The sequence below is a fragment of the Manis javanica genome, chromosome 11, assembly GCF_040802235.1.
Source record: "Manis javanica isolate MJ-LG chromosome 11, MJ_LKY, whole genome shotgun sequence".
In the NCBI taxonomy this organism is placed as follows: domain Eukaryota; kingdom Metazoa; phylum Chordata; class Mammalia; order Pholidota; family Manidae; genus Manis; species Manis javanica.
In genome coordinates this window covers 17386365-17410347 of record NC_133166.1, presented here as the reverse complement: position 1 = coordinate 17410347, position 23983 = coordinate 17386365, and the positions used below count along the sequence as shown (strand labels likewise).

At 47.9% G+C, this 23983-nt stretch overlaps 1 protein-coding gene across 2 annotated transcripts in view; it reads left to right on the top strand.

Moving 5' to 3' along the window:
- USP35 (ubiquitin specific peptidase 35) overlaps positions 1 to 23983 on the top strand; it is a 51697-nt gene that overhangs the window by 5328 nt on the left and 22386 nt on the right. Inside the window, exons 2-7 of one of the 2 annotated variants that reach the window (XM_073215961.1) lie at positions 5011 to 5688; positions 6629 to 6761; positions 8309 to 8438; positions 8851 to 8952; positions 10534 to 10692; positions 14738 to 14931. In XM_073215961.1, the coding sequence (XP_073072062.1) occupies positions 5016 to 5688; positions 6629 to 6761; positions 8309 to 8438; positions 8851 to 8952; positions 10534 to 10692; positions 14738 to 14931 (1391 nt within the window). In that variant the 5' untranslated portion in view covers positions 5011 to 5015. Of the gene's footprint in view, positions 1 to 5005; positions 5689 to 6628; positions 6762 to 8308; positions 8439 to 8850; positions 8953 to 10533; positions 10693 to 14737; positions 14932 to 23983 lie in introns of both variants that reach the window. The other variant, XM_017654165.3, reaches the window with a different exon arrangement.

The window sequence follows — 23983 nt, the reverse complement described above, 5'->3', positions numbered from 1 at the left end:
AATGGTATAAAGGGCATATCAAAGTGTGGGCAAAGGGTCTGTTTGTTTTTATACAGAAGATCAAAGCCTAATTTGGCTACCCAGAAAATGAACTAAGATACAATATGAAGAAGAACTTCCAACATCAGCACTCTCTGGAAGACTCATACCAGAAGATGATCATCAAAAAACCTCCACAAAGATCCAGGCGATGCTGCAGTTGTAGCTGCATCCATCCCACCATTTCCTGGACTTGCCATTGGAATGAAGAAGGAGATATCTAAGCTGGCCTCTGCATACAGTAAAACAACAAATTTGACTGGATCTATACTGTTGGAACTCAACCAAGAATTAGGAGAAGTGCAAGTTATAGCGCTCCAAAATCTTACGACTACAGACTATCTACGGTTAAAAGAACATATGGGATGTGAACAGTTCCCAGAAATGGGTTGCTTTAATTTGTCTGATTTCTCTCAGACTGTTCAAGTACAGTTAGTTGGACAATATCCATCATATCATAGACAAATTTTCACAAATGCCTAGGGTGCCTAACTGGTTTTCTTGGCTTCACTGGAGATGGCTGGTAATTATAGATCTGCTTTGTTTATGTAACTGTATTCCTATTATGTTAATATGTGTGCGCAAGTTAGTTAGTAGTTTAAAACCTATACATGCTTAGGTTATTCTACAAGAAGATATGTCAAAGAAATAATCAATCCTCCCATGTTTTCTTCCATCTGCTACCTCTATAGCTTTTCTTCTTCCTTCCTAATTACAACCCTTAAGTAGAATTCGTGCCTCATACCGAATTTACTGAGTATCATAATTCCTCCAAGTGGTAAAGATACCTCAAGACAAATGCTGGGCATAGAAGCCACAGGGCATAAATCTGCAAAGAAGTAAAAAGCTAACCTTTTCAAACAATATGGCTTCTCTCTCACTTACCAACTTTACATCTCCCTGTATGGCCCCGGAAGATGACTGGTTAGCCAGAGACGGGTAAGATTCCTCAAGGGAGGAACAACCTAAGACAGGCACAGTCGCAGGGGGGCCATCGGGTGAGAAATTGGGGATCAACAGTGGTGAAGCTTAGAACATCACCCCCCTGTGTTGAGAGAAATCTTCTGCATCTGTGAATGTTTTATTGCCCTTGTCTAGCTTGGATTAACACATAGTCTACAGGCACACACCTGATCATCTACAATTGCTCTCTTACAACACTAAACTATGTTTTCTACCTTTATCTTGCATCTACCTACCACTTCAGCATTTTATTAAAAATAAAAATAATAATAAAGGGAGAAATGTGGGATCCACATATAAATCAAGTATAAAAATCAAACGAATATTCATATTTGACCTGATTGTTTATAGTTCATAATGCGTGATCCAAACCGAAAGTTTCTGTGATGAATGCCCTTGTACTGTTCACCATGTAAGAACTTATTCACTATGTAAGAATTCGTTCACCATGTAAGAACTTGTTCGTTATGCTTCAGAAGATTGGAGACTGACGAGAATTAGGCTTGAGATGGATTAATGATTGTGCATTGAGCATTGACTCTCCTATACAGAATTTTATTGTTGTTAACAACCATTTGATCAATAAATATGAGAGATGCCCTCTCAAAAAAAAAAAAAAAAAGAAGGAACAGGATGCTCTGAAATTAACAGGGCTGTTTGGCCCAGAAAAGGAGGTCAGGCAAGGCTTCCTTGAAGAAGTGAGTTTGAGCTGATGTCTGCGGGGTGAGCCCAGAAAGAAGGGGAAGGAAGAGTATATGCAAAGGGCCCAGTGGCAGGGAGAGCATATCCAGGAGTGGGGGGCTGCTGTCTGGGAGGCAGGTAGGGGCCTGCGTGTGCTGAGCTTTGGAGCCAGGCCCAGTGGCAGGGCGGGAACATAGAGAAGCTGTGCTTCAGGGGAAGGAATCCAGACTGCTGCAACCCTGGCACTGTGTGAATACAGCTGTCATGGAGGAAGATGCACAGGTGGCTCTAAGAAAAGGGTGAGGGATGAGTTTGTGCTTGGGGGCCTAGGGAAGCTCTCACTGAGGACAGGGTGTTTGATGGGCTTTGAAGGAAAATAGGAGTTTTCCTGCTTGTATAAGTGTGTGCTTGTAGTGGAGGGAGGTTGTAGGACACAAGATGTTTCAGGCAAAAAGTACAACATTGTGGATAAAATGAGAGTTCCTGTGGCCAGGATCTCACCTGGCCCTGGTTGAGTAGCTCACTGCACACCTGTGGGCAATACATGGCTGTTGACTCTATATAAAGAGTTCTGCCCAGTGCTCGCTGCATGACACGGTGGCAAGGCTGCAGGGGAGCAGAGGACAGGGGCCCAGAGGATGGACAGCTGTGTGGGACAACTATGCAGAGAGGCCCAGAGGATGGCTATGTGGGACGACTGTGCAGACAGAGGGGCCCAGAGGATGGCTGTGCAGACAGAGCGGCCCAGAGGCAGAGACCAGCTTGCTGCATACAGACTCGCTCTGAGTGAATGGGATTTTAGTGACTGACCTGCCACCTGGAAATAAAGTTGGGTATAACCCTTTCACCCCAAGAATGTTCTACTGCCATTTCTTTGGTCACATTGAATCCATAGCGAACTTGCCTGGGGCTGAAACCCATTGGCAAGACAATTGGCATAGTCAGCAGGGTTCATTGTTGACCAAGGAAAAAGACAGGCTGCCCTTATGGGAGGGGTGCTTCAGTGGGCTGCCCCTGTGAATGGGGAGACAGTGGATTGTCCCCCAGGGGGTATGTGGTCTGAGGTGGCTTGCCTCCTAGAGGACTGGGCCCCACCCCAGGACTGGAGGCAAGTGCAGGTGACACCTAAGGCTGTAGGGGTGGCCCTTGGCATAGTAAGCAGATCCTTTGAGAAACAGAGTGCCCGTGAGGCAGTGGGGACTGTAGGTTGGCTGCTTCTCACAGTATTAAAAAGGTCTACAGAAGAGACCCAAGAAATGGTGGCAAGAGAATGCAAGCTGCAGACTTCAGTGGATTCCCTGAGGAAGGAGATGGCCTTGATGCAGGAGGAGGTGGCATGAGAATGTGAGCTGCAAACTTCTGTAGAATCTCTGAAGAAGGAGATGGCATTGTTACGAGAGGAGGCAGTACGAGAGCGCCGGCAGCAAGGTGCCATTGGAAATGAGTCGGCAGCGCTGCCAGGTGTTCTGAGGAAGAGGTCATCAAGGAAAAAGATGAACTCCTGAGGGAAGCACAGGCGGAGGTGGCATGAGAATGTCAGCAGTGAAGGTAAGAGAGCTTCTGAAGACTGAGCCAGCATTGTTCTGAAGCACTAGCAGAGGAGGCACTTGGGGGAGTGGAGAGAAAGCTGCCATCAGCCCCAGAAATGGAGGATCTGGGGAAGGATGAAGGGGTGGTGCTGGAGGCACCGGCCCCTCCTGTATTGAAAGCACGCCCAGTGGTTGTAAAGAAAATAAAGACCCAGCAGCTCAAAGTCCCTCAAGGAGAGGAGCAGCCCCCTCCCCAGATTGTGGAGCACTCTATGGTCTGCCCCTATCCTCAGGCTGAGCTGGTGGCTGTGGGACATAGGGGTGGATGGAATTGTTCTGTCGGGATCAGAGATGGGAAAGTTATCTTCTCTGACAGTGCAGCCTGCCTTGAGGCAGCGATTACAAAATGCAAGGTGACTCACAAGAAGAATTTAAGGGGCCCCATGAAGGTTACAAGGACCCAGATGTGGGTTTATTTGATATGGGCAGGAATACATGGAAGGAAATTAGATGGGAAGCCAAATAGGATCTTACTGGAGCTATGGCAACAACTGAAACCAGTGCAGCAGTTCCAGCCATTAAGACTAAAGAGGCAGAGGTCAGAGACAGAGCCACGAGTCTGGCCTGTGTGTCTGCAAGACTTTTTGCTGGAGAAGCTGGAGATCAATGTTTGAGCTTCCTTGCATAGGGACCATTGCAGAGGAGTAAGGGCACATAGATTGAGAGGAGAGAATCCTGGAGGGGTGGAGCGTGGATAAAATGAGAGTTTCTGTGGCCAGGATTCTCACCTGGCCCTGGTTGACTAGCTCACTGCACACCTGCGGTCAATAAATACATGGCTGGTGACTATATAAAGAGCTCTGCCCAGTGCTCTGCATGTGACACGGTGGCACGGCTGCAGAGGAGTGGAGCAGGGGCTGGAGTGGTGGCAGTGCTGAGGACAGAGGCCCAGAGGATGGCTGTGTGGGACAACTGTGCAGAGAGGCCCAGAGGACGGCTGTGTGGGACAGCTGTGCAGGCAGAGGGGCCCAGAAGCAGAGACCGGCTTGCTGCATACAGACTTGCTCTGAGTGAATGGGAGTTTAGTGACTGACCTGCCACCTGGAAATAAAGTTGGGTATAACCCTTTCACCCCCAAGAATGTTCTACTGCCATTTCTTTGGTCACATTGAATCCATAGCGAACTTGCCCAGGGCTGAAACCCATTGGCAAGACAAACATACACTGGGAAGTGGTATCTTGGAAAGGTTTACATCATTTAAGAAAGAGCAAGAAGTTGATGGAGGCAGAATAAAGTTTGTAAGGGATGCTGGGAAGCCCTGTTGGGCCCTCAGGGGGATCTAGGCCCCTCTTCCTTGGAGGTGTGTGTGTGTGTGTGTGTCCGTCCAGGCTCATTTCCCCTACAGGACATGACTTGGCTAAGACTCTGGATAACAGCTTCTAAATCCAGCTCCTACCTGTTCCAGGAGTGAATTAAGTCACCAGGGAGGCCTGGGGATCAGAGAACAAAGAGGTGGGAGGAGCGGGGAAGGCTCATATGTTACCTGTATGAGATTAAAGGTGCTCATCAGGAGTAACTACAACTCACTGGGGCTTATTATGTGGCAGGCATGTGCTTTGATTTACGGGCATTGCGTCTCCCAATGAAGTAGGTATCCTCTCCTCATTTCACAAATGAGTAAACTGAGGTCCAGAGAGGCAGAGTTGCTCGGCCCAAGCCTCAGTACACAGGGACCACAGGGGGAAATGCATTCTGTCGGGTAGAGTGTGACTCTGCACCTTGTCCCCCGCAGCGCAGCCGCCATGGACAAGATCCTGGAAGCGGTGATGACGTCGTCATACCCGGCAAGCGTGAAGCAAGGGCTGGTGCGGCGTGTGCTGGAGGCGGCGCGGCAGCCACTGGAGCGGGAGCAGTGCCTGGCGCTGTTGGCACTGGGCGCGCGCCTCTACGTGGGCGGTGCGGACGAGCTGCCGCGCCGCGTGGGCTGCCAGCTGCTGCACGTGGCCGGCCGTCACCACCCAGACGTCTTCACCGAGTTCTTCAGCGCGCGCCGGGTGCTGCGCCTGCTGCAGGGCGGTGCCGGCCCGCCGGGCGCCCGAGCGCTCGCTTGCGTGCAACTGGGCCTGCAGCTGTTGCCCGAGGGGCCCGCGGCGGATGAGGTGTACGCGCTGCTGCGGCGCGAGGTGCTGCGCACCGTGTGCGAGCGGCCGGGGCCCGCAGTCTGCGCGCAGGTGGCGCGGCTGCTGGCGCGGCATCCGCGCTGCGTGCCCGACGGCCCGCACCGCCTGCTCTTCTGCCAGCAGCTGGTGCGCTGCCTTGGCCGCTTCCGCTGCCCGGCCGAGGGCGAGGAGGGCGCTGTGGAGTTCCTGGAGCAGGCGCAGCAGGTGAGCGGGCTCCTGGCACAGCTGTGGCGCGCTCAGCCTGCTGCCATCTTGCCCTGCCTCAAGGAGCTCTTCAACGTCATTTCCTGCACAGGTGCGTGTGCGCGTGGGTACAGACTTCTGCTTGACGTGCCTGCGTAGAGGTGTGGTGTGAGTGTGCTAAAGGCTAACATGAGTGCGGGAATGTGATATTCTTCCTTAGTTAGCAGGCCTGTGCTGAGCGCCTTCGATGGGTCCTATCCTGTGGTGGGTGCTGGGCACGCAGACTGCCTGGTGTGGGAGAAGGATGCACCTGGATCAGTCTGTCCAGAAGGAGGACCAGGGGGCTGAGCGAGGCAACAGGAAGGGGGTCATCATGCCCTTTGGGTCAGGTGGGTTTCATAGAAGTGTTGACTTCTGAGCCAGGTCTTGAGAGCTGGGCAGGCAGACGTGAAGTTCCAGGGATGTGATGGAGCCTGTACATGTCAACTCTGAAACTTAAAATATTCACTCCATTGACAGCTGTGCAACTTGGCCTAGAATAAAAATGTCTGAAATAAGATCTGTGCTGTCCGTGATTATAGGGCTGTTCCAGGGAAAGGAAAGGCAGGAGAAAGAGCCAAGGCCAGGTGTATAAGGACCTGGGTCTATATAATTGGACAACCAGTTGGGAACTAAATGTTCTTTCTCACCTCTGGAGTGTTCTTTATGTGGTTCTGCCTAGATTGGCCCACTTCCCCCCATGTCACATAGCCCTCTTACCTGTTCTTGCCAGCTCCAGTTACCTTGCCCATATGTATGCAGTTGGGGGGGTCAGTGCTTTTCTCTGTTCCCAGCACAGGGTTGGGCTCAAAGCAGTGCCAGTGAAGGTTTATTGAGTGAATGAGCTAAGATGGGATCAGAGGTTGGGATGCTCTAAGGATGCTAACAGGTAGCTGTGATAAGCTTTTTGCAGAGGCCTAACGTAGTTCCTTGGCAGCATGAGGGCATGGGTGATGGGGAGGCAGGGGCCTACCTGCCCTGATAAATAAGCTCAGCCTAGCCTCCTGTTCCAGAGGAGGAACCGCCATCTAGTGCCCTGGCCAGTGTGGTCCAGCACCTCCCATTGGAGCTCATGGATGGCGTTGTCCGGAACCTCAGCAATGATGACAGCGTGACGGACTCCCAGATGCTGACCGCCATTAGCAGGTGGGCTGGGGGCCCGGGGGATGGTCAGGTCTCTCTCCCTTCTAGAAGTCCCTTCTACTGGGTGGGGTTGCTGGACTACATTTAGTGTCAGAGGACCTAGGGCCTCATGCTTGTTCATTCATCCATCCTTTTTGAGCCTTGTCCAGGGCTGGGTGTGGAAGACACAGAGAGCTTTGCCCTAGTGATATTCTCAGGCTGAGTACCAATTGTGTGACCCTGGATAAGTCAGTGAACTCTCTGAGCCTCAGTTGCCTGCTCTGTAATAGCAGAGGTGGCATAAGAAGTTGTTGGGCTTCCATGGGGTCATAATAGAAAGCGAGAGTACTTTACAAAGTGCTTTCTGAGTTTGGCAAGTATGATAATGGAGTTTGGGAGCTTTTCAGCTCACAGAGCTCTTGCACATCCCCCACCTCACTTGAATGTCATCGCACCTGTGATCTAGCCACACCTGCCCTCTAGTGATCCCAGAATATGCCTTCTACCCTCCTACCTGCAGGCCTTTGGCTCTGCAGACCCCGTCCATCTGGCATGCCTCCCCCTGCCATTCTTTCCATACCCGTGTGCAGATCCACCGTCTCCATTGGGCCTTCCTGGATTCCTTATCTTTAGTTGGTAAGAGCGTGGGCTCTAGAGGTCAGTTGCCTGTGTTCAAGTGTTGGCTCTACCTCTTCTTGCCTGTGTAGCTTTGGGAAGGTTACTCAGACTCTCTTTGCCTTGGCTTCCTCAACTATAAAATGTTTTATAATTAAATCCACTTTACAGGATTATTGTGAGGATTCAATTAGATAAGATGAGGTAATATGTGTAAAGTGCCTAGAACAGTGCTGTGATAGCTATAGTTACCATAATTAGTATTCTTCATTCTCTCCTTATTCTGCCTCTTTATAGCACAGCCTACTGGGCATAAAAATAATGATAAAAGTGATGTTTTCTGGAGCACCTACTGTGTGGCAGCTTGATGCTCAGTGTGCCCAGGCATTGTGCTGTGGGGCTCTGGGTGATTAATATGTGCAAGGCAGATAGAGCAGTGCCTGGTGCTGAGTGAATACTATTTGTTAGCTGTTGTTATCTGTTTTAATCCATACCACAATCCTGTGAGGTAGATATTATCTCCATTTAACAGAGGAAGAAACTGAGGCTAGAGAGAATTAAGTGACTTGCTCCAGGTCACAAGCAAGGGTTTGCTGGAGCCAGAGCTTATGGCCTCTGGGCAGGGCTCCTCCTGCGATTGGGCTTTATGGTCCAGGCAGAAGCAGTGAAAGCCCCATTCCACCACTGCAGCCCATCATGTGGGGGTGAGGTTTTGGGTACTGAGAGGGCCTAACTCCCTGCCTGCTGGGCTGGGAGCCCCTGTCCCTGTGAGATGTCTGTGCTGGGCTTGTCTGCAGGTCTCAGAGGTGTCTTGTTCATTCCACAGACCCCAGGCCTGCCCTGTGCAGGTGGGAGTGAGTGTGGGGTCTCAGGACATTATGGTTAGTCCCCAGGCTGCCCCCACCCAGGCATTTGGGCTTCCCTGGTCCTTGTGTCATTGTCACTCCCCTCACCAGGATGATCGACTGGGTGTCATGGCCCCTGGGGAAGAACATTGACAAGTGGATCATTGCACTGCTGAAGGGCCTGGCTGCCGTTAAGAAGTTCAGCATCTTGATTGAGGTTTCACTCGCCAAAATTGAGAAGGTTGGTAGGCCCCTGTCCTAGCCCCAGCTTTTGGCCTTGCCCACTAGACTAGCACCAGGGGCAGTGCAGGTCTGGGAGGTAAAGTATCTGGTCTCCCACCCAGCTCGCTGTGACCTGGGATGGTTAACTGCCCCTCTCTGGGCTTCAGGTTCTCACCCATTCCTTCCTTTGCACATTTAAGAATGTATGTCTGTCACTTTGGTCTGTGCATCCATTCATACATTAGATATCTGTCTAATGTCCATTTGGCCATCTGTTCACTACCCAGTTCTGTGAGCAGCTCCATGTTCTTGCTCCCGCATGGGTCTGCTACTTCAACTCCTGTGTCTCTGACCTCCTCTTAGGCCTGTGGCTGTACTTGGCCTTGGGCAGCCCAAGTCTGGGGGTCTCCTGACCAGTGACTCTCTTTCAGGTTTTCTCCAAGCTTCTGTACCCCATTGTCCGGGGAGCCGCTTTGTCTGTCCTCAAGTACATGCTCCTGACTTTCCAGCACTCCCATGAGGCCTTCCACCTGGTAAGGGCTCCTGCTTGCTGTTCCGAGGATGTGCAGCCCTGCTTCCCCCACTGGTCTGGCTGGAGGCCAGGCATGCTGTCAATGTTGGTGGTTGAGGCTTGAAGCCCAAGACCTCAAAGTCCTGGATTTAGGGCTGGAGGAGACTTGAGGCCCCATTTTACAGATAGGAAAAAGGCCAGAGAATTTGTATGGCCTTCCTCTGGGCCCACATTAGACTGGCAGGCCTGTGATAGTGACAACTAATATTCCTCAGGTGCCAGCTATGTGCCAGGCACAGTGCTACCCAGTGTTAAAAACAGTGCTCATTCATTTAACTCCCAGAACAGACCCAAGAGGGGGGAAGGTCTATCAGTTTCACCATTTTTCAGTTGAGGAAGCTGCAGTTGAAGGAGGTTAGTCACTTGTCCCAGATGCACAGATGCTGAGTGGTATCGGGCAAATTCTGGCCGGGTTGATCTAACTCCTGACACAGCATTCTTCCCATACCCTGCTGCACCCAGCACCCGGTGGCCTGGCCTCCAGCCCAGGGCCCTTTCTGCTATCTTTGGGGTCCTCCTCTGGGAAGGATGGCCTGCAGCCCTGGAGGGCTGCCCTCCTCCTGCCTGCCTTGCCCAGACCTGCAGATGGAGCCCTAGGTTCTAATAGCTCCTGGTTGGGGCAGAACCTCCCTGCTTCCCAATTTGCTACAGTGGGGAAAATTACAGAATCAGGGATTGAGGTGCTTGGTTATGAGTTCCAGCTCTGCCATTTGCCAGATGTGGTGACTTTGGGCCAGGCACTTATGTCCCAGAACCTGAAACAGCAGTAAGCCCTAGGGGTGGTAGGACAGGATTCCAGGACATGATGACTGTCAAGAGCCTGCAACATACTAGGGATTCAATAGATATTTCTTTCTTTCCACCCTTCTCCTGGGCTCCCCTGCTCCCAGTCTCTGTAGTCTGACTCTGGGACCCCCAGGGCTTGAAAGTTAACACTCTGTAGCACAGAGGAAAGAAATGGGCTTTGGATTCACAGACCTGGTTCAGATACCAGCTTCTGCAGCAACCCATGGCGAAGTCCTTGGCAAGTTACAGAACCACTCCAACTTTAGTTTTTCATGTATGAAATGGGGATAATAATCGTTGTATGAATTCATTGTGAGGATGAAGCCTTGACATGTGTTTGGTGAAAGAATGGTGGCGTTTGCTCCTGGAGGCTGCCACCCATGCTCTGCCAGGGCTGCCCACCCACTGGCTCCAGTGCAGCCCTGGCCTCTCTCCTGGGTGGGCAGCGGAGCTCTGCTGTCGCATACCCTCAGGCTCTTTGGGCAGGTCCATTGGTTGAGGCTTAACAGCGGCGCTTGGACTCCAGTCTTTGCTCAACTGTGAGGTGGGAATTAACCCTTTTAACAGATGATGAGACTGAGGTGGGGGATCCAAGGTCACCAATCTTGTAGAAGAAGTCACCTGTCTGCAGAGCTCAGAGTCCCATGTGGGCAGACCTCCCTGCCTCCTGTAGCTGTGGTGTTTTCAGCACTGACCCAAATCCCATGTCTTGGGCGGGGAAACAGGTGCTGAGCCTAACCCTGCTCTGCCCTCACAGCTGCTCCCCCACATCCCCCGGATGGTGGCCTCTCTGGTCAAGGAGGACTCCAACTCGGGGACCAGCTGCCTGGAGCAGCTGGCAGAGCTGGTCCACTGCATGGTGTTCCGGTTCCCTGGCTTCCCGGATCTGTATGAGCCTGTCATGGAGGCCATCAAGGTGAGAGACATTCCCCCACTGCTCCCTCACCTTGTAGTGGCAGCCCCTATCATATGGCCCCTGGCTGTCTCCTATTGCCTCCCCAGCCCACCCTGTGCTTCAGGCATGCAGAGCCACCTGCCGTTCCCACAGATCCTTTCCTATGATTGACCTGAGCCTTCAAATATGCCATTTTCTGTCACTAAACCCTCCTCTTGTTCTGCCTATATAGCATATCCTCCTACTAAGCCCTGCCCTTTATGGCTCTGCTCAAGTGTTACCTGCCTCAGGAAGCCTTCCCTGACAACTCTGGGTACCTCCTCTTCCCCCAGGCTGGGTCAGGGCCTTTCTGGGCCCCAGTGCAGGCCTCTGGCACATGTTGCTACTCTCTGTGTGTCTGTCCCCCCGAAGACTGAGCACTCCAGAGCAGGGAGTGTTTACAACTGTTCACGTGATTTTACTGACACCCTGCTCTGTGTCAGACCGGCTGGCAACTGGTGGCACAAGACGAGGCAGACCAAGTCTCCTCCACTGAGGAACTTGCAGCCCAGTGGCGGGACAGACTTAGAAGTAATTGACATAAGCAGCTTAGGCAATGCCTTTGAGGGTTGGCCCAAGAGTACTGAGGAACCGGAGGAGGGAGAGAGCTTCTCCAGTTAGAGAGGAGGTTGCAAGGAGGATAGGGCTTCTAAATGGGGCTTGTTAGGTTGCTGGGACAATAGCTAACATTTGTAGAGTGCCACATTTGACAGTGTTTTTCCTTGTATTTTGTCTTCCAATGCTTACAGAAAACTTGTGAAGTGGGTACTGTTACTTCAGTTTCACAGATGAGGAAAATGAGACTTGGAGAAGTTTGGTGACTTGTGCCAAGTCACAGAGGTAGTGAGAGACACAGCCAGGGCCCCAGGTTGCTGAGCCCTTTCCCAGTGGCTGCTGGAGAGGGTGAACCATGTCCAGGCAGGTGGCGGCCCATTCAGAACCTCTGATCTGACTTCCGTTTCTGTGGCATAGCAGATAGATAATCTGAAGAGTGTTCTACTACAGAATACCTAGAAATGCTTGTTAAAACATAACAGACATCTTTCTAAGTACATAGCTGAGCTTGCAAGAATGTAATGGGGAATCCTCAGGGGCCCAAAAGGAAGAGAAAATTGAACTCCAGAATGGTGAGTGAGAGATGATGCATTTTTTGCCCTGGGGTGGGCAGAGAAGGTGGGCGAAATGGCCTACCTCAGTTACTAAGGGGCTTGAGCTGGTGGGGACAGGAGGTGAGGCGTTAGGCCTGCCCCCAGCAGGGAGTTAGCGCCAAGAAGCCCATGGAAGCCAGCTCTCAAAAAAAGCCTTTATCACTGGCAAAGAGTGTTTTAGAAAAATATACACACTATCCCAAATAGACATCAAGGAAACTTTCCTGGCTTGGTCTGGGCTTTGGATTGGGAAAAAAGACATTTGTAATCACTGGCCTGCTCTTGTGAGGTTAGGTTTTCAAACTTTTATCATCTTTGGGGTTAAGCTGTGAAACTGATGTTAAAAGTACTCATAAACTTGAAATACCATGGGAAACTGAAATGAAACTGCTTTCAAGCTACAAAGGTAAAGATCTACTGAGGATGAGTGTATAATTAAAAAATTATAAAACACAAAGGAACAATCCACCATGGTGAGAATTTATAGATACAACAAGTAAAATGTCTGGCATTTACTTGGGTCTCTTAGTTTTCCAAGCTTACCATGAGAAAGTTTTTTACTAGTCAGAGCTGACCTATAATAGAAGTAGCTGCCTTGTTCAATCATGAGCTCCCTGTCCCTGGAGGTGGATGAGCAGAGGAGACAGGACTTCCACTTTTTGGAAGTGACTGTTTCCTGCCAGCTTGAGGGTTTCTGGTGGGAAGAGACCATGTCATTTGGATCTCTGGGCCCAGTGAACACTGAGTGAGACCCAGGCTTTGCACACCAGGGACTATGGCTTAGTCCAAGGGACAAGGTGAGTCTGCAAATACCCGGGCCACTAGGTGTAGGGAGTTAAGCTTTATAAGCCACACGGAGACAGTGTTAGGATGCTAGATGAGAAGATCCTGGGAAGTCTTCTGGAGAAGGGGGTGTAGGAGTTAGACCTTGAGGGACGGGGACTGGCAGGAGGAGACCACTCCCGACCAATGGAGGGAAAGGATGTGAGTGGGAACGTGCCGGTCCAGTTTGGCGGTAGTGTGCCAGTGGAGTGGAAGGGAGATCAGAAAGGTCAGCAGAGTGGAGGGCCTTGGAAACCAGGCTGAGTGATGCCAAGTGACCCTGCTTAATCCAGCAGATCTGGGCTTTGCAAACATTTCATCTGAAGTACTTGACCACAGAGGAAGGGATTTACCCCAAGCAGCCTGGCACAATCTCAGAGTTGCTCTAGAATCTCACTTTACCTCAAAGATTCCACTATATACTTCATATTTAAAAACATTTGTTTTAACATAGATATTTTTTCCCTTGAATGTTAGAGAATACAGCCCCACAAAGATGAGCTACGTTTGTCTGGTGGCTTTGAATACCTCTTGGTGCAAGCCAGTTGGAGAGGCAAGGCCACAAAGTATTCATAGGATTTTATTGTTTATAAGATCCTTTCACATGTGTCAGTCCTCTCACATCCTTCTGGTTGACATACTCCCCAGTTTCCCTGGGAGCTGTGGTCCTTGCCAAGGGAGCCATTGTAATCATATTTCCAGTAATGTCAGGAGTTTGAGAGTTACTTGGCAGCTTTATTTTCCTGAGAGGATAAAGTTTCTTTCTTTGGGAAAAATGACATTTGGTGTTTTCCACTGTGGGTATTTTTGTATCTTTTGTGTGTACACACATGCACGTGTGTGCAGTTCCGTCTGTCTGCCTTCTAGTCCTTACTGTGTGGCGTGGGGACTGGATAGGGGCTGATAGGGGGTAAAAGAAGGGACTAAGAAGATAGCAAGAAGATACTTGCTTCTAGTAGCTCCTGTATTTTTTATCTGTGAGAGGTGACTGACTAATCAGATACATTATCTGATTGACGATCACGGGAAATGAATGAGCTACTTTGCCATGGGGGGTGTGTTGGGGGACTAGGGTATCAGGGCTAACCTGGTGTGAGGCTCTGGAGCCTTGTAGGAATCCAGGGATTGTACTCATGATCTGGAAATAAGAACAGGGCTAGAGGAACTGTTACAATGTTGCTTAAATCTACTAAGGAACTCTGTATTATGCTTAGGTGTTTTTCCTTAAAATATATCATTATTAGAACTAGTACTTGGTAATATTCCTTCAGGTACACCTTTAATGTAAAAGGATAGTGAGTGGGAAAGCATGCTAATCCTCAAGTCTTTGACCAAGGACCCTTACCTCAGACCCCCGGTCGTCCCACCATCCTGTCTGTAGGATCAAGTTCTGGGGGGGTGACTAATTAAAAAAGCTGACTCTGCAAACCTAAAAGTTGAAGGTGAAATGGGAGCAGTTGAAGGTGAAATGGTAGCATGTTTGTGTGTAAGCACCATGGAAGCAGAGTGCCAAAGTGATAGATGATAAGAGTTTAGTGAAGAAACTGAGGCCCAGGGAGGTTAGCTGACAGAGTCGGAGAGGCTCCACTCGACCACAACCAGACAACCAGGGAGGACAAGAGTCAGGAGCAGGACTGAGATCTTGACCCTGCTGGATCTGGCTGGTGGGCTGGTGTTCTCACTGCTTGGAGTCTGTCATACCCTGGGCTCTTCTAAGAACACACAGATTCTTTGCTTACTGTGTGTGTGTGTGTGTCTCTGGAAAATTCTTTTCTCTATCTGAGTCTTATATTTTTTCTACTATAAAATGGGGATCTTACCACCTTCTTAAGGCAGTGGTGACACGAAAGATCATATAGAAGGCCCACATGTCACAGTGAGAACCTAGAATGAGTTTGGAAGCAGGGGCTGTTCACACATCTCTCTAGAACATTTGAGCATTGGTGTGTTTGGGTGAGTGTGGGGTAGGCTGTGGTTGAAGAAGGCTTCCCAAAGGAGGTGATATTTTTAGAGCTGACCCTGGTCTCCACTGTCCTGCTGGCTTGTTCCCTCCGTAGGATCTCCATGTTCCCAATGAGGACCGCATCAAGCAGCTGCTGGGGCAGGATGCCTGGACCTCACAGAAGAGTGAGCTGGCTGGCTTCTACCCCCGGCTCATGGCCAAGTCAGACACCGGCAAGATTGGTTTAATCAATCTGGGCAACACATGCTATGTGAACAGCATTCTTCAGGCCTTGTTCATGGCTTCCGAGTAGGTGCAGCTTTGGAATTCCCTGTTTGCTACTGCTTCTCTCCTTTGAGCTCTGGTGTGTATGGGGGTGGAGATGGGGGTTGGAGAGGGTGATCCTGGTTTGCATTGCCAGCATAATTCCTTGAGGTGTCTGGGTACAGGAAGGATGGGTGAGAGGTCCCAGAGGGCTCCAGACCAGATGGGAACTTAAGATTGGGGTGTTAGGAGCTGGGCTGCACTGGGAAGGCCTGCACTGGGTTGGTTGACATAACAGATTTTTCCCCTAGAGTTCATGGGAGTGGATTGTGTCTTCCAGAATAGAATTCCCACTTACTCTGGTATCAACACCCCTCCACTTTCACTAAAACAAACAAAATCTTTATTGTCGGTGGCTGTCTATTCACGTCCAGCTTGCTTAAAAAATCACTCATGGTTTTAGCCATAGAAGTAGGTATTTTTTTCCCCAATTTTCTTTTTGTCTGTGTGTTTTAAAATGCATATAACATAAAACTTACCATATTAACCATTTTTAAGTGTACAGTTCAGTGGTGTTAAAAACATTGACGTTGTGTAAACATTACCATATCCATGTCTATAACTCTTTGTCTTGTGAATCTGAAACTCTGTACTTAGGAAACAACTTCCCATGTTCCTATTCTCTCCCCGTAGCTTCTGGCAATCGCATTATACCTCTGTCTCTATGATTTTGTAATCACAAAACTCATGTAAGTGGAATCATATATATATGTGTTTGGCTAATTTCACTTAGCAGATGCCCCCACAGTTCATTCATGCAGCAAATTGCAGAATTTCCTCTGTGATGCTGAATATTCCATTGTATATATATAAATCACATTTTGGTAATCTGTTCATTGGTCAGTGAACAATCGGGTTGCTTCTACATTTTAGTTATTATAAATAATGCTGCTGCATGGGTGTACAAATATCTCGTCAAGACCCTGCTTTTGATTTTTTTGAGTGTATACCCAGAAGAATTGCTGGGTTATATATTAATTCTATTTTTCATTTTTTAAATAAACTCCGTACTGTTTTCTATAGTGTCTGTACCCTTTTATATTTCCACCAACAATGTACAAAGGTTCCAATTCTGCACATCCTCACCAGTACTTTTCTGTTTTTTTTTTAATAGCAGCCATCCTAATGAGTGTGAGGTGGTATCTTGTAGTTTTGACTTGCATTTCCCTAATGATTAGTGATGTTGTGCATCTTTTCAAGTGCTTATTGGTGATTTGTAAATCTTTGGAGAAATGTCTGTTCAAGTTCATTGCCCATTTTTGAATACGATTGGTTTTTTTTTTGAGTTTTAGGAGTTCTCTATATATTTTGGATATGAATACCTTAGATGCATGATTTTAAATATGTATGTAAATATAAAATATATAATGTAAAATTTATTGTAAAAAATATAAAATTCCTGTCATTCTATAGGTTACCTTTTTACTCTGGATAGCTTTTTTTTCTGTTGAAAGAGGTTGCTTTTATTATATTTTGAGATGTAATTGACTTAACATTGATTTCAGGTATATGATATAATTATTTGATATATGTATATATCATGAAATGATCACCTCAGTAAGTTTAGTTAGCATTCATAGGTGCACAGTTATAAATTTTTATTATATTGAAAACTTTTAAGAATTTTCTAGCAACTTTCAAATATGCAATATAATATTAATTATAGTCACCATGCTGTACATTACATCCCAGGACTTATTTTTTTAATTTTTTTGATTTTTAATTTTGGTATCATTAATCTACAATTACAGAAAGAACATTATGTTTACTAGGATCCCCCCTTCACCAAGTACCCCCCACATACCCCTTTACAGTCACTGTCCATCTGCGTAGTAAGATGCTGTAAAATCACTACTTGTCTTCTCTGTGTTGCGCAGCCGTCCCCATGCCCCCCACGCACTATACATGCTAATCGTAATACCCTCTTTCTTTTTCCCCGCCCTTATCCCTCCCTTCCCACCCATCCTCCCCAGTCCCTTTCTCTTTGGTAACTATTAGTCCATTCTTGGGTTCTGTGATTCTGCTGCTGTTTTGTTCCTTCAGTTTTCCTTTGTTCTTATACTCCACATATGAGTGAAATCATTTGGTATTTGTCCTTCTCCGCTTGGCTTATTTCACTGAGCATAATACCCTCTAGCTCCATCCATGTTGTTGCGAATGGTAGGATCTGTTTTTTTCTTATGGCTGCGTAATATTCCATTGTGTATATGTACCACATCTTCTTTATTCATCTACTGATGGACATTTAGGTTGCTTCCATATCTTGGCTATTGTAAACAGTGCAGCGATAAACATAGGGGTGCATCTGTCTTTTTCAAACTGGAGTGCTGCATTCTTAGGTTAAATTCCTATAAGTGGAATTCCTGGGTCAAATGGTATTTCTATTTTGAGCATTCTGAGGAACTTCCATACTGCTTTCCACAATGGTTGAACTAGTTTACATTCCCAGCAGCAGTATAGGAGGGTTCCCCTTTCTCCACAACCTCGCCAACATTTGTTGTTGTTTGTCTTTTCGATGATGGCGATCCTTACTGGTGTGAGGTGATATCTCATTGTGGTTTTAATTTGCATTTCTCTGATGACTAGTGATGTGGAGCATCTTTACATGTGCCTGTTGGCCATCTGGATTTCTTCTTTAGAGAACTGTCTATTCAGCTCCTCTGCCCATTTTTTAATTGGATTAATTGCTTTTTGTTTGTTGAGGCGTGTGAGCTCTTTATATATTTTGGACGTCAATCCTTTATCGGATCTGTCATTTATGAATATGTTCTCCCATACTGTAGGATACCTTTTTGTTCTATTGATGGTGTCCTTTGCTGTACAGAAGCTTTTTAGCTTGATATAGTCCCACTTGTTCATTTTTGCCTTTGTTTCCCTTGCCCGGGGAGATATGTTCATGAAGAAGTCACTCATGTTTATGTCCAAGAGATTTTTGCCTATGTTTTTTTCTAAGAGTTTTATGGTTTCATGACTTACATTCAGGTCTTTGATCCATTTGGAGTTTACTTTTGTGTATGGGGTTAGACAGTGATCCAGTTTCATTCTCTTACATGTAGCTGTCCAGTTTTGCCAGCACCATCTGTTGAAGAGACTGTCATTTCCCCATTGTATGTCCATGGCTCCTTTATCGAATATTAATTGGCCATATATGTTTGGGTTAATGTATGGAGCCTCTGTTCTGTTTCACTGGTCTGTGGCTCTGTTCTTGTGCCAGTACCAAATTGTCTTGATTACTGTGGCTTTGTAGTAGAGCTTGAAGTTGGGGAGCGAGATCCCCCCCACTTTATTCTTCCTTCTCAGGATTGCGTTGGCTATTCGGGGTCTTTGACAGTTCCATATGAATTTTTGAACTATTTGTTCCAGTTCATTGAAGAATGCTGTTGGTAATTTGATAGGGATTGCATCGAATCTGTGTATTGCTTTGGGCAGGATGGCCATTTTGACAATACTAATTCTTCCTAGCCAAGAGCATGGGATGAGTTTCCATTTGTTAGTGACCTCTTTAATTTCTCTTAAGAGTGTCTTGTAGTTTTCAGGGAATAGGTCTTTCACTTCCTTGGTTAGGTTTATTCCTAGGTATTTTATTCTTTTTGATGCTATTGTGAATGGAATTGTTTTCCTGATTTCTCTTTCTATTAGTTAATTGTTAGTGTATAGGAAAGCCACAGATTTCTGTGTGTTAATTTTGTATCCTGCAACTTTGCTGAATTCTGATATTAGTTCTGGTAGTTTTGCAGTGGAGTCTTTAGGGTTTTTTATGTACAATATCATGTCATCTACAAATAGTGACAGTTTGACTTCTTCTTTACCAATCTGGATTCCTTGTATTTCTATGTTTTGTCTGATTGCCGTGGCTAGGACCTCCAGTACCACGTTGAATAGCAGTGGGGAGAGTGGGCATTCCTGTCTTGTTCCCGATCTCAGAGGAAAAGCTTTCAGCTTCTCACTGTTCAGTTTGATGTTGGCTGTGGGTTTATCATATATGGCCTTTATTATGTTGAGGTCCTTGCCCTCTATGCCCATTTTATTGAGAGTTTTTATCATGAATGGATGTTGAATTTTGTTGAATGCTTTTTCAGCATCTATGGAGATGCTCATGTGGTTTTTGTCCTTCTTTTTTGTGGATTTGGTGGATGATGTTGATGGATTTTCGAATGTTGTACCATCCTTGCATCCCTGGGATGAATCCCACTTGGTCATGGTGTATGATCCTCTTGATGTATTTTTGAATTCGGTTTGCTAATATTTTGTTGAGTATTTTTGCATCTACGTTCATCAGGGATTTTGGTCTGTAGTTTTCTTTTTTGGTGGGGTCTTTGCCTGGTTTTGGTATTAGGGTGATGTTGGCTTCATAGAATGAGTTTGGGAGTATTCCCTCCTCTTCTATTTTTGGGAAAACTTAAAGGAGAATGGGTGTTATGTCTTCTCTGTATGTCTGATAAAATTCTGAGGTAAATCCATCTGGACCGGGGGTTTCGTTCTTGGGTAGTTTTTAAATTACTGATTCAATTTCATTGCTGGTAATTGGTCTGTTTAGATTTTCTGTTTCTTTCTGGGTCAGTCTTGGAAGGTTGTATTTTTCTAGGAAGTTGTCCATTTCTCCTAGGTTTTCCAGCTTTTTAGCATATAGGTTTTCATAGTATTCTCTAATAATTCTTTGTATTTCTGCCTAATAATTCTTTGTAAATCCATTGTGATTTTTCCTTTCTTGTTTCTAATTCTGTTGATGTGTGTTCACTCTCTTTTTCTCTTAATAAGTCTGGCTAGAGGGTTATCTATTGTTTATTTTCTTGAAGAACCAGCTCTTGGTTTCATTGATTTTTTCTGTTGTTTTATTCTTCTCAATTTTATTTATTTCTTCTCTGATCTTTATTATGTCCCTCCATCTGCTGACCTTAGGCCTCATTTGTTCTTCTTTTTCCAATTTTGATAATTGTGACATTAGACTATTCATTTGGGATTATTCTTCCTTCTTTAAATAAGCCTGGATTGCTATATACTTTCCTCTTAAGACTACTTTTGCTGCGTCCCATAGAAGTTTGGGCTTTGTGTTGTTGTTGTCATTTGTTTCCATGTATTGCGGGATCTCCATTTTAATTTGGTCATTGATCCACTGATTATTTAGGAGCATGTTGTTAAGCCTCCATGTGTTTGTGAGCCTTTTTGCTTTCTTTGTACAATTTATTTCTAGTTTTATACCTTTGTGGTCTAAAAAGTTGGTTGGTAGGATTTCAGTCTTTTGGAATTTACTGAGTTTCTTTTTGTGAGCTAGTATGTGGTCTATTCTGGAGAGTGTTCCATGTGCACTTGAGAAGAATGTGTATCCTGTTGCTTTTGGATGTAGAGTTCTGTAGATGTCTATTAGGTCCATCTGTTCTAGTGTCCTTACTGTTCAGTGCCTCTGTGTCCTTACTTTCTGTCTGGTGGATCTGTCCTTTGGAGTGAGTGGTGTGTTGAAGTCTCCCAAAATGAATGCATTGCATTCTATTTCCTCCTTTAATTCTGTTAGTATTTGTTTCACATATATTGGTGCTCCTGTATTGGATGCATATATGTTTATAATGGTTATATCCTCTTGTTGGACTGAGCCCTTTATCATTATGTAATGTCCTTCTTTATCTCTTGTTACTTTCTTTATTTTGAAGTCTATTTTGTCTGATACTAGTATTGCAACACCTGCTTTTTTCTCTTTGTTGTTTGCATGAAATATCTTTCTCCATCCCTTGACTTTTAATCTGTGCATGTCTTTGGGTTTGAGGTGAGTCTCTTGTAAGCAGCATATAGATGGGTCTTGCTTTTTAATCTATTCTATTACTCTGTGTCTTTTGATTGGTGCATTCACTCCATTTACATTTAGGGTGATTATTGAAAGATATGTACTTATTGCCATTGCAGGCTTTAGATTTGTGGTTACCAAAGGTTCAAGGTTAGCTTGTTTACTACCTTACTGTCTGACCTCACTTGCTTATTGAGCTGTTATAAACACAGTCTGATGATTATTTCTTTCCCTTCTTTTTCCTCCTCCTCCATTCTTCATATGTTGGGTATTTTGTTCTGTGCTCTTTTTAGGAGTGCTCCCATCTAGAGCAGTCCCTCTAAGATACCCCCCCCCCCCCCCCCCCCCCCCCCCGCCCCCCCCCCCACCCCCCCCCCCCCCCCCCCCCCCCCCCCCCCCCCCCCCCCCCCCCCCCCCCCCCCCCCCACCCCCCCCCCCCCCCCCCCCCCCCCCCCCCCCCCCCCCCCCCCCCCCCCCACCCCCCCCCCCCACCACCCCCCCCCCCCCCCCCCCCCCCCCCCCCCCCCACCCCGGGGCCCCGCCCCCCCCCCCCCCCCCCCCCCGCCCCGGGGGCCCGCCCCCCCCCCCCCCCTCCCCCCACCCAGGGGCCACCCCCCCCCCCCCCCCCCCCCCCCTCCCCCGCACCCCCCCCCCCCCCCCCCCCCCCCCCCCCCCCCCCCCCCCCCCCCCCCCCCCCCGCCCCCCCGCCCCCCCCCCACCGCCCCCCCCCCCCACCCCCACACCCTCCCCCCCACCCCCCCCCCCCCCCCCCCCCCCCCCCCCCCCCCCCCCCCCCCCCCCCCCCCCCCCCCCCCCCCCCCCCCCCCCCGCGCCCCCCCCCCCTGTAGAGGTGGTTTGTGGGAGGCAAATTCCCTCAACTTTTGCTTGTTTATTCCCTCCTTCATATTTAAATGATAATTGTGCTGGATACAGTATCCTTTGTTCAAGGCCCTTCTGTTTCATTGCATTAAATATATCATGCCATTCTCTTCTGGCCTGTAAGGTTTCTGTTGAGAAGTCTGATGATAGCCTGATGGGTTTTCCTTTGTAGGTGACCTTTTTACTCTCTCTGGCTTTAATACTCTGTCCCTGTTCTTAATCTTTGCCATTTTAATTATTATGTGCCTTGGTGTTGACCTCTTTGGATCCTGTCTCTCGGGAGTTCTGTGTGCCTCTGTAGTCTGAGCAACTTTTTCCTCCCCCAGTTTGGGGAAGTTCTCAGCAATTATTTCTTCAAAGACACTTTCTATCCCTTTTTCTCTCTCTTCTTCCTCTGGTACCCCTATAATGTGGATATTGTTCCTTTTGAATTGGTCACACAGTTCTCTTAATATTGTTTCATTCCTGGAGATCCTTTTATCTCTCTCTGCATCAACTTCTATGCGTTTGTGTTCTCTGGTTTCTATTCCATCAATGGCCTCTTGCATCTTATCCATTCTGCTTATAAATCCTTCCAGAGTTTGTTTCACTTCTGTGATCTCCCTCCAGACATCTGTGATCTCCCTCCAGACATCTGTGATCTCCCTCCAGACGTCTGTAATCTCCCTCCGGACTTCATCCCTTAGCTCTTGCATATTTCTCTGCAGCTCTGTCAGCATGTTTATGATTTTTATTTTGAATTATTTTTCAGGGAGACTGGTTAGGTCTGCCTCTGCAGATCCTTTCTCAGGTGTAACCGTCTTGGACTGGACCAGATTTTTTTGCCTTTTCATGGTGATTGCAGTGGCTATGGGCAGGTTGCAGGTGTGTCAGCTGGGAGAAGAAAGTCCTTTCCTACTTGCTGGATGCCTTGCCCTTCTCCGCTGCCTGTGATGGCTACCTGCACTCATGGAGCAGCCACCGGGTTAATCTCCTAAGCTGTTGTGGGCAGGGTGTCTCAGAGCAGCGTGGAGCCCTGTGGGGAGTGGCAGGCATGCCACATGCGCTCCTCCATGCCAGCAGCGACCCTACCGGGCAGCTGTGTGGCAGCAGCGGCCTTTGCGTCTGACCCAGGCAGCTGTGCTTTGGGTTGGGATTCCAGTCGGCTCCTGGGAGTGCGCCTGCTCCCTCTGGCTCTGCTGCCGGTGCGCGTGGGGCTTTTCCGCGCAGGCTTCTACCGGGCTCTGGCTTCACTGCCGCTGGTGCACTCAAGCTGCGCCCGGGCTGTCCGGTTGTGCCGCTGCAGCTAGCCCTGCGGCTCACGGATCTGCTCTCGGTTCCTTCTAGCGCTTTCGCCCCCCAGCATGCGCTCCCACTCTCCTGCTACTGGGCCCGTGTGTTGGGGTCCGCGCCAGTTGGAGGAACGACTGGCAGGCTGCCTAGTCCTGTGAGGGGCTTCAGAACTGCACTGCCTCCATTTAGGGTGCTTAAGTTTCCCTGATATTCCCAGCTGCTGGGACAACTTCGTCCAGCTATGGGGTCCCTGTCTCTTTAAGACTTGCCCAACGCACTTGCTTTTCTTTTGTCTCAGGGGCACTGGTTGTGGGGACCTGCCCACAGGTTTTTCTTTTCCGTTACTCTAATATCCAGCACCCCATGCACCTTGTGTCTGCGTTCTGGGTACAGATTTCTAGAGCTGGTTGTTTAGCAGTCCTGGGCTTTCACTCCCTCCCCGTTCCGACTCCTTTCTTCCTGCCAGGTTTTGGGGTGGGGGAGCGTTCGGGTCCCGCCTGGCTACGCTTGTATCTTACCGCCTTTGTGTGATGCTGAGTTCTCGCAGATGTAGATGTGTCCTGGCTGTTGTACTGCATCCACTGGTGTCTCTTTTAGGAATAGTTGTATTTATTGTATTTTCATAAATATATATGTTTTGGGGAGGAGATTTCCTCTGAACTACTCACGCCACCATCTTCCCATGATCTCCAGCCCCAGGACTTATTTATAACTGAAAGTTGTACTTTTCATTCATTCATTCATTCATTCAGGTATCATTAATCTACAATTACATGAGGAACATTATGTTTACTAGACTTCCCCATCACCAACTCCCCCCTACATACCCCTTCACAGTCACTGTCCATCAGTGTAGTAAGATGCTATAGAATCACTACTTGTCTTCTCTGTGTTGTACAGCCCTCCCCGTGTCCCCCCACCTTACATTATGGCTGCTAATAGTAATTCCCCCCTCCTTTCTTTTTCCCCTTATCCCTCCCTTCCCACCCATCCTCCCCAGTCCCTTTCCCTTTGGTAACTGTTAGTCCATTCTTGGGTTCTATGAGTCTGCAGCTGTTTTGTTCCTTTAGTTTTTGCTCTGTTCTTATACTCCACAGATGAGTGAAATCA